Source organism: Dendrobium catenatum, unplaced genomic scaffold (genome assembly GCF_001605985.2).
Source record: "Dendrobium catenatum unplaced genomic scaffold, ASM160598v2 fragScaff_scaffold_1038, whole genome shotgun sequence".
Classification (NCBI taxonomy): domain Eukaryota; kingdom Viridiplantae; phylum Streptophyta; class Magnoliopsida; order Asparagales; family Orchidaceae; genus Dendrobium; species Dendrobium catenatum.
Window position 1 is genome coordinate 2,472,597 of NW_021319500.1, and position 15,293 is coordinate 2,487,889.

General features: G+C 32.1%; 1 protein-coding gene across 1 annotated transcript; it reads left to right on the forward strand.

The window, feature by feature from the left end:
- The first annotated feature begins 9,956 nt into the window (after positions 1 to 9,956).
- On the forward strand, positions 9,957 to 14,724 carry LOC110093416. Its single transcript, XM_020818296.2, has 5 exons — positions 9,957 to 10,236; positions 12,202 to 12,257; positions 12,350 to 12,524; positions 14,089 to 14,190; positions 14,584 to 14,724. Exons 1-5 carry the CDS (start codon positions 10,150 to 10,152, stop codon positions 14,722 to 14,724), a joined length of 561 nt encoding a protein of 186 aa, XP_020673955.1. The 5' UTR covers positions 9,957 to 10,149.
- The last annotated feature ends 569 nt before the right edge of the window (positions 14,725 to 15,293 follow it).

A 15,293-nucleotide genomic window follows, 5' to 3' on the forward strand; every position in this document is an offset into this window, starting at 1 on the left:
TATTATAGCACCAAATATAATGCCAAATTTTTATTTCATTTGAATGTATGCATTATTTCATAAGTTTTACTTGTATTATTGTCACAACCCAATAAGGCCAGGATAAGTCCTATCATGTTAAGCTGTGACAAATAAATCATAAGATCTAATTTTAGAATTATTTTAGATTTTCTACCAATATTCATTAAAATAATAAAAAAGTACAAAGCTACTAAAATATTCAAATATTGAAAATAAATTCATATACCAAGTTTCTTTCATTAAACATCTACACTACAATACATTGCTATATGCAAGAGATACATAACTGAAATTTTGACTAGTCGTGATTGTACAAAAATCAAAATAGTGAAATACCTATGACCTCAAATCTGATCCTGAAATGCTAGTTCACAATATGCTTCCCCTTCACAAATCCTAAAAATCAGAAGCAAAATGATAGTGAGCTAGAATAGTCCAGCAAGCCACACAAATCAATCTAAATTTTTAATAGTATTTTATCAAATATTTTGTTGAATCTTTAAAAGCAATTAAATATAGTTTAAATAAATCATTATATTGAGAATTATAATAAATGTATAATAGTTATTCCCTGATTTAAATAATAATATTGAACAAATAAATAAATTAAAATTTATATCACTAAATAGTTCATATCACATTTTTCAGACCTAGATAGAATATCAAAGGATTCTGGTCCCTTATAGCTCTCAGTAATTCCCTAACACATATGATTTAAGAGGATTTGGCCCCTTATGGCTCATAACAGTTATACATTTAATCACATATGTACATATATTATCACATCATAATAATTAAAGAATAATTAAGCATATATCAAAATTTCACAGTGTTATATAACGGTAGACAAAAGCAAATTCAAATAAACAAAAAATACATATTTTCAAAAAATTATGAAATTACCAGGGATCGTATAAAACGATGTTTTATGATTTTTATCGTACTACACCACTATTTTTTAATATCCAAATAATTTTCTATTCAATAAAAATCTGACAAATTTCAAAATTTTGTTGTAAAATTTCTAGAAAATATTCAAAATGTGCATAATCGTAATATCTATAATATATAAAAAGTTACGTGGTGAAAGTTTTATCTGTGCAAAGTTATCCATGTTTTTTGCTAGCTGATACAAAATTTTAATCAAAAAACTTATCAAAATTTTTTGTATTTTTGAAAATTGAGATGAACATAATGTGACTTACCTCGAGACAAATAAGTTTTCTAATTGGGCCGACAGATGAAAATAGCTCTAAGACCTCCAAAATTAGAATGTTCTCTATCTCTCTCCTCTCATTTTCTCTTAATTCCTTAAGCAAAGTCTCTGTTTGGAGATTTGGAGAAACGAAAGTGTTAATGGCATCTAATAAAGTATTATAGCTTTAGATATTTTGCAATTTTTTTAGTTAAAAATATATAATAATTACTTTGCAATAGAAATTTTCTAAAAACTCTTTTAGGTATTCCAAAATTTATATAAAAAAATATTCATAAATATCTAATTTTATTTTGAAAATTCTGGTGAAATCGATTTGCAAAACGAACACCTAACGGTTGTGAAATTCCTTAAGTAAAAGAAAGCTAGCTCATAAACATTGAGATGCTTTTGGTGTAATGACTAGAATTTTTGTAAGAAACTTTGTAGTTAAGCTTGCTCATCCCAAGCAATTTTGGGATGAGTAACATACTAGGAAGTTACACTAACATGATAAAATTGTGAGTCTCTCAGGACAAAGTGTATAATATCTCGATAGTTAAGAGTTTAGGCTGTTACAAATGGTATTAAAGCAATACACAAGTCAGAAGATGGGAGCTAAGTGTCATACAAGATAAAGTTCTATACCATGAGATACACCTCTTTAATCCTGTATGGGACAAAATACTACATGATGGGAGCCACCACTTGAATTTGTAGGGGCCACTTCTACAGTCCTATCTGCCTGGTGGATGATTCTGGAATACATATGCTGACAAGGACGTTAGTTACTTAAGTGGGAGAGATTGTAAAATTCCTTAAGTAAAATAAAGCTATTTCTTAAACACTGAGGCGCCTTTTGGTGTAATGGTTAGAATTTTTATAAGAAACTCTGCAGTTAAGCGTGCTCATCTCAGAGTAATTCTAGGATGGGTGACCTACTGGAAAGTTACATCAACAGGATAAAATCAAGAGGTTCTTAGGCCAAAGCGGACAATATCTTGATAGTTAAGAGTTTGAGCTGTTATAACAGTCCTAAAAATCCTACTTGTACCGATATGTGTCGATTTTTAAAGAAATTTTGATAGTGTCAAAAAATTATGAAAAAATTAGAAACATTAAAACACAACATAAATATTCTGGCGAAGATGATTTGTGAATTGAACTTCTCTAGGTCAACAAAATAATCTTGCAATTTTTAAGGGTTTCATAATCTACCAACCTTAAAAAATATGATCCTTGACATTCATAAATTAAAATGAGTTAGAATAAATTTGGATATAGCTACTTCATATTAGATTCCTTCTCTCAAGTAGCCTCTCTAGCAGTCATGTGTTTCCACTATACTTAAGCCATAAGAATCTATTTATATCTAAGTTTTTTATATCATATGCTAAACTCCTTTCGGGCTCTTCCCTATATTGTAGATTCTCAATAGATAATCTCTTCCTATAATCAGACTCCCACTTTCTCAAAGATGATATATGAAATACATTATGTATATTAGACATATGATCATGTAATAATATGACCTTGAACCAAGCTTGCTGATTTTTGTAAATATACTAACACCTTTCATAGGGATGACTTTGACATAAACTAGGTATCCAATCTAAAACTCAACCAACCTATATTTCTAATTGTAGTACTTCTCCTACATATCCTTTATAGATTTTAATCTTTCTCTAATCAAAAGGATCTTTGTTGTAGTATCATCCATAAAGGCGAAACCTATCACCTGTCTATCTCCCACCTCTATCAAAGTCAAAGGAGTCCTATATTTCATATCATACAGAGCTTCACAAGGATACATAACTATGTTGGACTAATAAATATTATTATATGCAAATTCTATCAATGAGATATAATCCTCCCAACTACCCCCAAAATCCAAAATATAAAACCTCAGAAGATCCTCTAGTATCTAAATAGTCCTTTCAAACTATTCGTCTATTTGTGGATAAAAAGCCGTACTAAAGTGCAACTTCTTACCTAGTACCTAATGAATACCTCTCCATAATCTAGCGGTAAACCTGCCATCCCGATTAGATACAATCATCTTTTGGCACACCATGCAACTTGATAATATCTTTAACATATATCTGTGCTAACATGTCCACCAAATTAGTGTGTCGAATTAGAATGAAATGGGCATGTTTTATCAGTCGATCGCCAACAATCCAAATAGCATTATGCTTCTGCCTCGGTCTAGGAAAATTTATAGCAAAATCCATTGTTACATCTTCCCATTTTCACTTTGGAATAGGAAATGATTGCAGAAGAACTCCTGGTCACCGATGCTCTGCATTTATTAGATGTTAGGCCTTGCATTTCGATACAAATTTTGTTATGTCCTTCTTCAATCCAGACCACTAAAACATGCCCTTCAAATCTTCGTGCATCTTGCTACTTCCTAGATGAATATTATAGCCTAAATAATGAGTATCATATATAATCTCCTACCTCATAATCTCCAAAAATAGAAATCCAAAGTCTATCATTGTAGAAAATAACATAAGAATAAGAAACTCATAGTTTAAATATCTTACCAGATATGATCTGATCAATCAACTTCAAATATTTTGCATCTAATTTTTGAGTTTCATGAATCTTTTCTTCTAAAGAAGGCTGAATGATTATAAGTCACCCCAAATGTATTCCTCTATGAAAACAATAAAAAATTAATCCATATAATATTTAAATCCTCTATTCATCAGATCTATAAAACATAGCTAGTGCATTAGCACCACAAATGGCATGACCAAAAACTCATAGTATCCATATCAATTACTGAAAGATATCTACATTACATCAGCCTCTCTCACCTTTACCAGATAGTAACATGATCGCAGATTAATCTTTGAGAATATAAAGATCCAGCAAGCTAATCGAATATATCATCAATCAGTGGTAATGGATACTTATTCTTGATAATAACTTTATTCAACTCTTTATAGTCAATATACATACACATTGTATTGTTCTTTTTTTTAACAAATAGAACAGGAGCTTTCAAGGGAGAAACACTACGACAAACAAATCCCCTATCAACCAACTCATGAAGTTGAACCTTAAATTCCTGAAGCTCCTTTGGTGCAATCTTATATAGAGCTTTAGATATCAGGGTCATGCACAAAATATGTCAATAAAAAACTCTAAGTCTCTATTTGGAGGTAAATTGATTAGCTCATTAGGAAATATATCTCAAAAATCTCGCACTACTAGGATATTAGAAAGAGAACCAGCATCTATACTCATATTATAAACTAATGCCAAAAATATCATACAATTCTTCTTCCATAATTTATCTACTTCCAACATAGAGATCAAACAGGATAAAATACCTCTAACTCACTAAAATACATAGCTCTCACTGTCCATAAATAACATAACTCGCTTCTTCAAGTAATTAATTTGAGCCCCATACTGACTCAATCAATTCATACACAAAATAACATTCTATGTAGAAATAGATAATAAAAATCAAATTAAATTTTCACTTCTTATCAAAATTCTTAATATCACAGAAACACAATCTATTGACTATCATATTATCTCCAACCGACAAAATAATAGAAAGAGAAACACACATTACAATTGAAGGCAAGTACAGTAAATCAAAGAAATGCTCAAAAATAAAGGAATAACTTGCTCCATAATCGAATAAAACATAACATGGATGCTCAAAAATATAAACTGTATATGTCACAACATCTAGAGCATCTCGAGCCTCTTTCTGTGTCAAACTATATACACGTGGCTGAATTGGAGCTAGTGCAACAGAATTACTAGGCTCTCTTTGACCACAGCTAGATGGTCTCTCATTGCCACTAAACCCAAACTTCAAACTCAACTATGATCTCTCAGAAAAAGTATGAAGATGAACTTCCATCAGTCTCCATGCCAATTTGACAAAGCTCTCAAATCTGAACTCAGAACGTCAACCAAATCTTACATGTTGACACTCTGCTACCCGATGTCCTGTTTGATTGCATCTAAAGCACTATCCATTCATCTTTTAGAACTGATTAAAATGACGAAGACCACAACTCCTACACATAGGTACCCCATTAATAGAACCAAAACTAGTTATACTGTCAATGTCAGGGACTGTCGTATATACCGATTGTCAACCTCTCATAGAATCTCCAAGTTTATGCTCTTTTTCTTAGAAAAGCCAGTACCATAAGTTTCACCATCGAACCTCTTCATACTAGTAATCCACGACTGCTGAGTAGCCATCAGGTCATTATCTATCATACAAGCTCTCTCTGTAAGCACAAAGAAATAAAAAATATGAAATGGCATAAGAGGCTGTCTTAGACTATCCCGAAGTCCTCTAAGGAATATGTAGCACTTCTCTACATGAGTGCTAACCAACTGTGGAGCATATCTAGCCAAAATAGTGAACTTTGCCTCGTACTGCATAACTATCATGCTCCTTTGAATCAGCCTCAGTAAAGTTTCCTACATTTGTTGTCATGTAGAAGGTGGTATAAATCAAGCCTCTACACTCACCGAGGTTTTAAAATCTTGATATTACTTCACTTCATCAAGGTTAATTCCAAGTATAAACATTAGTGAGATTACCAAGGATCCTGTCTTTTTGAATTATGCAATGCATATTGTCCTTATTATAGATGTAGGGAAGACCATATATTAATCCCTTATGTACATGATTAGGGGCACCACCTCTGGAGAATTTAGGCATCTCTCCGTAGTTTATGCACTCTTTATTTAGGTAGGAGTCTTAGGAGAATCTAGGGAGGAGCAGCTTTTTCCCATTTTTATAGGGACAAGGAATAAAATTTTATCTCTTAAGACTTCTACTATAGAACTTGGGGAGGGTGTAGTCAGCCTAACCAACTCAGCCAAAGCCTGGAGTCCCTAAGACTTTAAGATACCAAGTAGCTCTTCTCAGGGATCAAGTTACTCTCATATTTAGTTTTAGGTAGAGTCTCAAAAGAGAGAAAGAGTATGTGTGTGGAAGCCAAGGGAAGGGGGAACAAGTGAGAAACGAGTCTTTATTGGTAATTGCAATGACATCTAGTTCTATCTAACCCTACTCATCCTCTTGTACTTTTTCTTTCAAGTTAAATGAAGTTTGTTTTCTTTATTTCAATTGTAATGTTTGGCTAAATCTATTCTCTAGGCTTATGCTATGTTGAGAATCTTGTCTGCATAAGGATATATCTTATTTATATGAATCTTGCTATGCTATTTTAAATCCTTCATACTTCATTTAGTTAGTGTAGGGCCTTGCATGAATTTAAAATTAAATGTGGTCTATGTCCTTAATGAGGGCATAGTGAAAACACATAGGGGATTTATAATGGAATTATGTCACATAGACATATGGAGGTTAGAGTTATTGAGTCATAAAGGATATACAACCATTATAGTTAAGTGCATCTTAGCTAGAAACTTCACGGAGCTTGATAGAGATGAGGAGTATTTATACTCTAATTCATAACAACAAAATATGAGATCTATCTTTGCAGAGTTCTAAACTATCATAGGTTTGAGGCCACTTAGATATATAATTTCTTTTCTATAAAATTAGTTGATAACTGTCATTAAAAAATTTCATCGATTATATAAGTTAAGTAATTCATAGTAGTAATAGAGTGATATTGAGATTATCTTTATCCTCGTGGGAATGATACTCACTCACATGTCAACTAGTTATCATAACACGTGTACTAGCATAATTATTAGTGTACACCCTAAATTATCATAGAGTGCTAGAGTTGTAAATTCACATAGAATATACCATCACGTAGCTAGTGAAATATTCTAGAACTTTTTTAAAGGCTACTCATAACAACTTGTTAGGAAATTTCACTCAAGTACAAAAACTTACTTACCAACACTCGATAGCTTAAAATGAAATCAACAACTGACTTTCAATGGATTCAATCTCTACTAAGCAATCAACTTGTACTCTTTACTAATTTAGGTTATATGCCTGATGCATTTTACAACAAGCACTTATTGATATTTACTATGCACTTTTTTAAACTTTGTATAGTTAAAATATAACTTTTCTTTATAACCTTGTACCTTGACCCAATCTTATAAATAGGGGAATCCGAGGGAGAGCTTGTCACATCACATTATTTCTATCAATCTTGTACTTTTTACAATATAATAAAACCATCAATTCTTACTCTAGATTTTCTCTCTCTTTATAGCCTGTTATTTAACTATTTTTGTTAGTAAGGTTATGATGTCATTTAAGGGCAAACTTGACTCCAACAATGATTGGTAATAAATGTAAGATTGATCAATTGAAAATTTTTGTCACCACATACTCAAATATAATAATTCATTAATGTTTGATAAAAAAAGGGAAATTTGAGTTTATATGCTCCATAATGTCTAAGACTAGAGAAGAATATTACATTTTAGATTACAAAGTTTGAAGATTGCTTTAAATTATTAAACCATTATCAAAAGATATTTGGCACATTATGAAACATTCTTCAAAGCTCATTTGTATTTCAAAATCATTATAAAATAATATTCAAAGCTACTACGATTATACTATTAATGCTGCAAGACAATATAACTACTTTAATTTAATATGAGGTTTTTTATTAAAATTTTATCTTATATTGTGTTTGCTTGGTTGTTTTATAGTTATTGTGATAGCTTTTCTCCAATTTTATATGCTATTGTTTGACAAAATTAAATTTTGTTTGAACATTAAACACATTTTTATTAGAGGTTGTAATTTACATATTTTATTAAATTTTTTAACAATATCATATTTGAATTTTATGTAAATAATGTTTGAACTTTATTTGAAACTTTTTTCGAATAAAGATGAAATTTTTTCTATTAAAGTCAAACAATTTTTAACAGCCTCATTTGTAATCAATTGCAAGCGCTAGTGGATTCATTCAAACTGGGCCAGGCCCCGTGGTTTTTCCCCCTTTTTAGGGGTTTCCACGTAAAAACTCTGGTGTCTCTTATGAACGCTACACCCTCATCTCTTTCATCTGCTTGTGTTCTGGATCTTCGTACAAAGCTAAGGCATTAATCTTCATATTTCTCTACCGCCGCGAATTTTCGAGGACGCAACAGTTTAAGATGAAGAAGAGGCATAATAAGTAGCTTAGTTTACAACATGATTCATGAACAAACAAAAGTATATTAGCTTTCTTCATATTATTGTACATGAATCTATTTGGTGATGATAATTTTGGTTAATTTCTGAAGTTTTAAACCATCCTCAAATGTCATATAAGCATAAGAGAAAATATAAAAATATTACATGGTTAAAAAACCAAATAACAACAATATGCAACTTTAAATTATGTTTGTAGTGCTAGTCTTAGTATTTGCAAACTTATATAAGTGGTTTAGAAGAATAGCAAATCTTATCAAAAGAGACAATTGGACTATTACCCCTTTTACAATAATAATAGCTATTATCCTCAAACATTTTATATTGATTATCTATTTATATATTCTAGCTATTTGAAAAGACAGAAGCTAAAAGAATTGCAAATTTTGTGCTCATTTCAAACCTTCATTTATTTTCAAGATTATTTGTTTCTATGGTCTTCAAATAAAGCTAGAAACTCCTTTAAAAGAATAAAGATGAAGGCATAGAAAAAATTAAGTGACATCATGAACCAATGTCTCACTAAAAATGAACACAACATAACACCAACTATTCAAGGCAATTAGTTACTCATCAAATGATTATAAAAGTATTTTTCAGTTTAAAATAAGGGCATTTTAGTCCGAATAAAATTTAAGTCAAATATTAGTATTTCTTTAATTTTGAATATTACACAAAATTTTCTAAAACACTTAATGCTTACCTTAAAAAAAAAAAAAATAATGTTTCCCTTAAAAAAAAAAAAAAAAAAAAAAAAAAAAACCCAATTCTGATCGCTCCATGTGGTAGAAAACGATGGACAAGCAAAACAGGCGTGAACGTGATAGTCGTGCAGTTAAATTCAATCGTCTTTGCTGCATCTGTTAACAGTGATATTTCAGAACAGGACAGTAAAAAGGAGAGAATAAATCATGCATTTAAAATAATATATTTAACAATATTTTGGAAAATAATGTATTTATTAATTTTTAAAAAATGAAAATCATGCCCCTGGCGACCGTCAGCTGACACTTCCTCTTCCTCGGTACATTTTAACTAAAAAAATTCATATATTTATTTTATACTCGTCTAAATAAATTTAAAATATTTTAAATATAATATATGCATCCTAACTTTTATGGTTTACTAGACAATTTCGGGTCACGGGTTGGGTTCTGGTCGAACCCGAAACTGATCCGGCACTATTCGAGTCAACTCCAACCCGACCCATTTTTAAAAACGGGTCCATTTTTCTGACCTGAACAAGACCCGAATGACCTGTTTCCAACAAAAAATTGCTAGTTTTCGGGTTAAAAATGGGTCTATCTCCTCTTTTTCGGGTCAATCTAGGGTTGCCGGGTCAAAATCGGATTTTCAGGTCAAAATCGGGTCAAGGGTTAGCCCGAACCCGACCATTTTTTTGAAACGGGTCGAAAGGTTGAACCAGAACCTGACCTGTTTCGGGTTCAGGTTGATCGTAACCCTAAATTTTCGGATCAGATTAGAATCGAATTTTCGAATCGTATCAAATATTGACACTCCTATTTACCATGTACATAAATCAACTTATACTTTTTGGAATAACAAAACTTTTATTCATTTTATTCCTTCCCTTTTTTATCATTTAACTGATTTAAGTCGGGATTTTTATTTTTTCCTTATTGCCGCGTCTTCCCTCCGTCCAAAAGAAATTTTGGCCGCATAAAGCGGCTGGGCTCTCTACCTTCAGTTCGATCTCTTATTCGGCGCTTTCGTTCTCTGCGTTCAAATGAAGGCTTAAGGGCTAGGACTCCTCATATCGAAATCTCTGGGAGGCGCAGCAATGGCGGCTTTGGAATCAATCGACGCGTTTCTCGCGGCGGCGAGCAGAGTCTGTTGCAGTCCTTTTGCCATCTTCGTCCAGATCCAGGTGCGCAACCTTCTTCCTTTCCTTCATGCTGTGCAATTTTCTGTCATTCGCTTTCTATTTGGTTATAAGCGTCAGGATCTGGCTTAAATGCTGTTCGGGTTCCTTTGCCCGGCTATCCTTTGATGGTTGTCTTCCTTTTGCTAGCCTTCTGCCAATTCATGACTGTGAATTCATGAATCAAGGCTCATTTTTATGCATCGAGTTTCTAGCTTGTTATTTTCTGTTCGACGGGTGTTTCTTCTATTACGTGCATCCAGATGTTGGTTTCAATAATATATGTGGTCCAAGTTTAGAAACTGGGAAATCTTCTGCACCGCTGGAATGGATATTGACATAAAGTGAAGATGGTGACATAAAAGTATCAATTGTATCCAAGAAATAAATTTGTAAATATTATCTTTTGGGCAGGTCGCACCGTACGGTTTGGAGGTGCGCGGTGATAGCCTCGCATTAAAAAATAAAATTCAGGGCTATAAAAAAAAAATCAGCCCTATTTTACGATCAACGGATGACTGAGGGGAGAAGACAATTAAAATTCTTCATTCAAACTAGTGACATTTAAACTAGGATACTGGTTCTGAGCGAAGGCATTAATTCAATTTTTACGGGCATCCAAGGCTTTGAGATTAGAAAAATTAACTACTACCACCACTTTATTGCTAACTCAGGAAAATAAAAGATTTGCGTTACATAAATCATTTAACGTTTAGTACTTAAGTAACAATATTAAGTTATGTATTTTGTGTGCACTGTAATGCTGTCTAGAAAAACCTGATTCTATTGTCTAGAAAAGAAAGCATAATCATGTGCTTTAAACCATTGCCAATCCTGTCAATGTTTGAACGAAGTGTTTCAACATCAACATCAACATCAAGCCTTTATCCCACTACGTGGGGTTGGCTACATGAATCCTTTTTCTCCATCGTGTCCTATTAAAAATTAAATTCTCGTTTAAATCTAATAAACAAAGATCATTTCTAATATTTTCTAACCAAGTCTTCTTAGGTATGCCTCAACATTTCTTAACATAAGTCAAATCTAATACCTCTACTTTCCTAACCGGGTCATTGGAAGGCCGCCGTTTTATGTGACCAAATCATCTAAGGCGACTCTCTCTAAACTTATCTTCTACTGAAGCTACTTCAACCTTTTCACGTATATGCTCATTTCGTATTCTATCTCTAAGGGTAAAGCCACTCATCCATCTGAGCATCCTCATCTCTGCCACACTTAACTTAGTATTATGCTTCTCTTTTAATGGCCAACATTCGACACCATAAAGCATTGCAGGCCTCACTACCATCTTATAGAATTTTCCCTTAAGTTTGAGGGGTACATTTCTATCACACAAGCCCGATGCATTCCTCCACTTCAACCAGCCAACTTGAATTCTGCTGATAATATCCCCATCTATTTCACCATCACTTTGAACAATAGATCCAAGATATCTAAAACGTGTACTCTTATTAATGACTTGATAGCCCAAGGTCACAATCCCTTCACTAAGTCTATTACTACTAAAATTACACTCCATATATTCCGTTTTAGATCTACTCAAGCGAAAACCTTTAGACTCTAAGGTTGACCTCCATAATTCAAGTTTACCTTCAACTCCCTCTCTAGTCTTATCAACAAGAAGAATATCATCAGCAAAAAGCATACACCAAGGTACATCCTCTTGCAAATGTAGTGAGAACATCCATGACTAAAGCGAAAAGATATGGGCTTAAGGCTGATCCTTTATGTAACCCAACCGAAATAGGGAAATACTTGGTCAAACCACTTGTGTTTGAACACAATAATAGCTCCGATATACATATCTTTAATGATTTGAATAGAAACGTTATTAACTCATTTCTTTTCAAGAACTCTCCATAGCACTTCTCTTGAAATTTTATCATATGTTTTTTCTAAATCAATAAATATCAATGTAGATCCTCCTTATTTTTAAGTTTTTTGTTACAGGGGTGCTTTATTTGTTTATTTCTGGCTTTAGGATGGAGTTTTGCAGCCTTTGTGAGGTAAGAACATATCATAAGAGCAAAAATTATTGTGAATTTTCTAGTGTTGAAATAATAGGGGTGCTTTATATGTTTCATAATTTGTCTATCAGGAGTAGAGTAACACGGCGAATTAAACACAATATTGATGGTGGTAATAGTTTTGGATTTATTTGTGATGATATAAATGATCTTGAGCATTCCGTTCAAGTAAACTTACCAAGAGTTTCAGTTGTCATGCCCTTGAAAGGGTTTGGAGAGCACAATTTGCAAAACTGGAGAAGCCAGGTTAGTTTTGTAATTGTTTTGGTATGTTATGCTCTTTCATTTTTAAATAATAACGCTTTATCAGATCAGTATATAGCATTTTCTATTTCTATGTGATTAGAGATGGATATTCGTTGCAACAATATTTCAACTGCAACTTTTGATGAGAAAATAAGCGTCAAAACTTTGTACTTAAAATTTTGTTCTAAACCTTTAATACAATTGATTCACTGTAATCTGGTGGACGGCTTGATTGTCATAAGTGAGAAGCACTTCATGCTATGTCTTTGATTTACTTTTTCCTGGTTCTTAAAGAAGCAAGAAATTTTTGTGTTGTTCTCTTATAAAGCAACATATGTAACTGCAACATGTAGCTTATGTAAAGCTATTTGAATAAGAAATTTGTTCTATGGTTTGTAGCATCATCAAGAGATCCAATGACAATATTTGTCGATAAGGAATTTGTAAGGATCCAAAACACCATGAAAGGAGCAAGCATATTGACACAATAGTCCATTTTCTACAAAACTATGTTAAAACGAGAACAACATAGTTTTTATACCGAAACACTCAGGAGCAAGTTATATATATTTATAATGTCATTGTTGTTGAAATTATTCAACATGTTTTTAGCAGTGTTACGAATTTATTAGAAGTTTAAATTTTGATGGTGAAAAAAATGCCTTAGAACATAAAAATGCTGTTAGAACCTTGTAGTTGCCCATAACTTGGAAATATTATTAGAGGGCATCCTAAGCCTCTTAGAATTTTTATCTGTATCTTAAAATATTCTAAGAGTTATTGTATTTACATGTATCTTGAAAATATTCTAAGAGCGGAAGCTTGTAAATATTATAATGACATTATACATGAAATTATTCTATTGTTTCTAAGTTCAAGTTCTCACACAATTTATAATATTCTAACAACGCTAAGAATTCAAGTTTTTATAACCTAACATTAAGTAGCAAGTTGCATATATTTATATTGTTCTTGTCGATGAATCATTCTAAAAAATTTATAATGGTGCTCGGGACAAGTTCTTCTGGTTTCAGGGTGCTCATGTTGTGATTATCAAACTTAAAACCAAAAATAGCTTAAAGTGATTAATAGAGATAGAAAGTTAAATTGTCTTAGTCATCTGGAATCTCTTATGCTACTAAATTAAGTATATGAAGATTTAATAGGGTTGCTATAGCCTTATAAAAAGCGGCACATATCCATCTAGTTGAAACAAGCAAAATTATAGGGAAGTTGAAGTTTCCACTCATTTTTCCTCTCTTTCATCCTTTCTTGTAACTTTGTGTGCATGTACATGAAGGAAAAGAGAGGAACTAATAGAAATAAGAATAATTGAGGAAAATTTTGATTAGTATGAAGTAACCACCTAATTAACCCACTGCTTCCTCTTCTTTTATTTTTCATTTACATTAAAATTGAACAAAATCAACTAATGTGTGCTAAAAACACCAATTTCTGAGCAGGCATGTAATCGGATTCTTCTAATTGAATCAAGTTAATTCGATTTTAATTTCCAATTTAATTGTTTTAATTTTTGTTTTTATTGGAAAATATTCTGAAGCAGATTACTTCTCTTTATGGTGGCCCCTTGGAATATCTTTTTGTTGTTGAAAGTGTTGAAGATCCAGCCTACCCTCCTGTGTCTATGCTAATATCAGAGTTCAAGGTGGGTCCTATTTTTTCAGTCTTAATTCCTCCATGGTTAATAGTCCAATGATGCATTATTCTTTTTCAATTATCATTAAATTTTTAATGGGAAAGGTTATCTTGATGGGAACCTATGGTTAATAGCTCTTGTGTATCCATCTGATCCGGGTGAAGGTTCCAAATTTCCAATTGGTTTCCAATATTTTTGAAGAGTGCAATCCTGTCACAACTATGTTTCTTAGAAGTTTGAATTCAATCCCTTCAGTCGTATGCTAATATTATAATTAAATTTCTCTATGCATCTAGCATACAGTTAATAAGTCATGCGATTCCAATGGGTAATCTCTTTTATTTTCTATGCATTTGATCATGTGTTTTCTTTCCTAATGTCATTTATGCTGGTTGTTTTCAGGACAGTGTTAATGCAAAGATTGTTTTAGCGGGGCTGTCGACAACATGCAGCCAAAAGATTCATAATCAGTTAGTATGTCGATATTTTTGGCGATCTTACTTTGCAAAAACACTTTTACTTCTTGTTTTCTGCTCTTGTTAAAATTTTTTTGGGCAAATACGACAAACTTTTTAAAAGCTACATGCTCGTGCAAATGACTAAGTATATCATATTCATGGATATGACTATTCTGCCAAGGCCAATGCTTTCTTCCTATTTGGATTCGGGTTGGATTTGCAAACATCACTGTAGGAGCGTTCCATTTATTTTAGACCCTTAATGTAAAAGTAGCATTATTTTTAATTTTATATCAGGAAGATCCACGGATGTGATTTATGGGATAATGCAATCAATATAAAATATTTATGGAGCAAAGAGGGTCTCCATATATTTTTTTTATGATCTTAAGAAGGCATATGATTGAGCATGGGATTTTATTTGGTGTGTATTAAGGGAAAAAAAGGATATTTTCAAAAGCATGTTAAAATTATCAAAGTATATATAATTTAGCATTGAATAATATTGGAAGTAGTTTTGAAGTGCCCAGGGATGCATGATAGATTTGCATCATGTTTAATATTAATTATTAAATTTGTATTGGTTTTAGAGATTCTCATCTAGTATATTTAAAAATTAAATATAGGTGTCTTGTTATGATTTTTTTTTTTTTT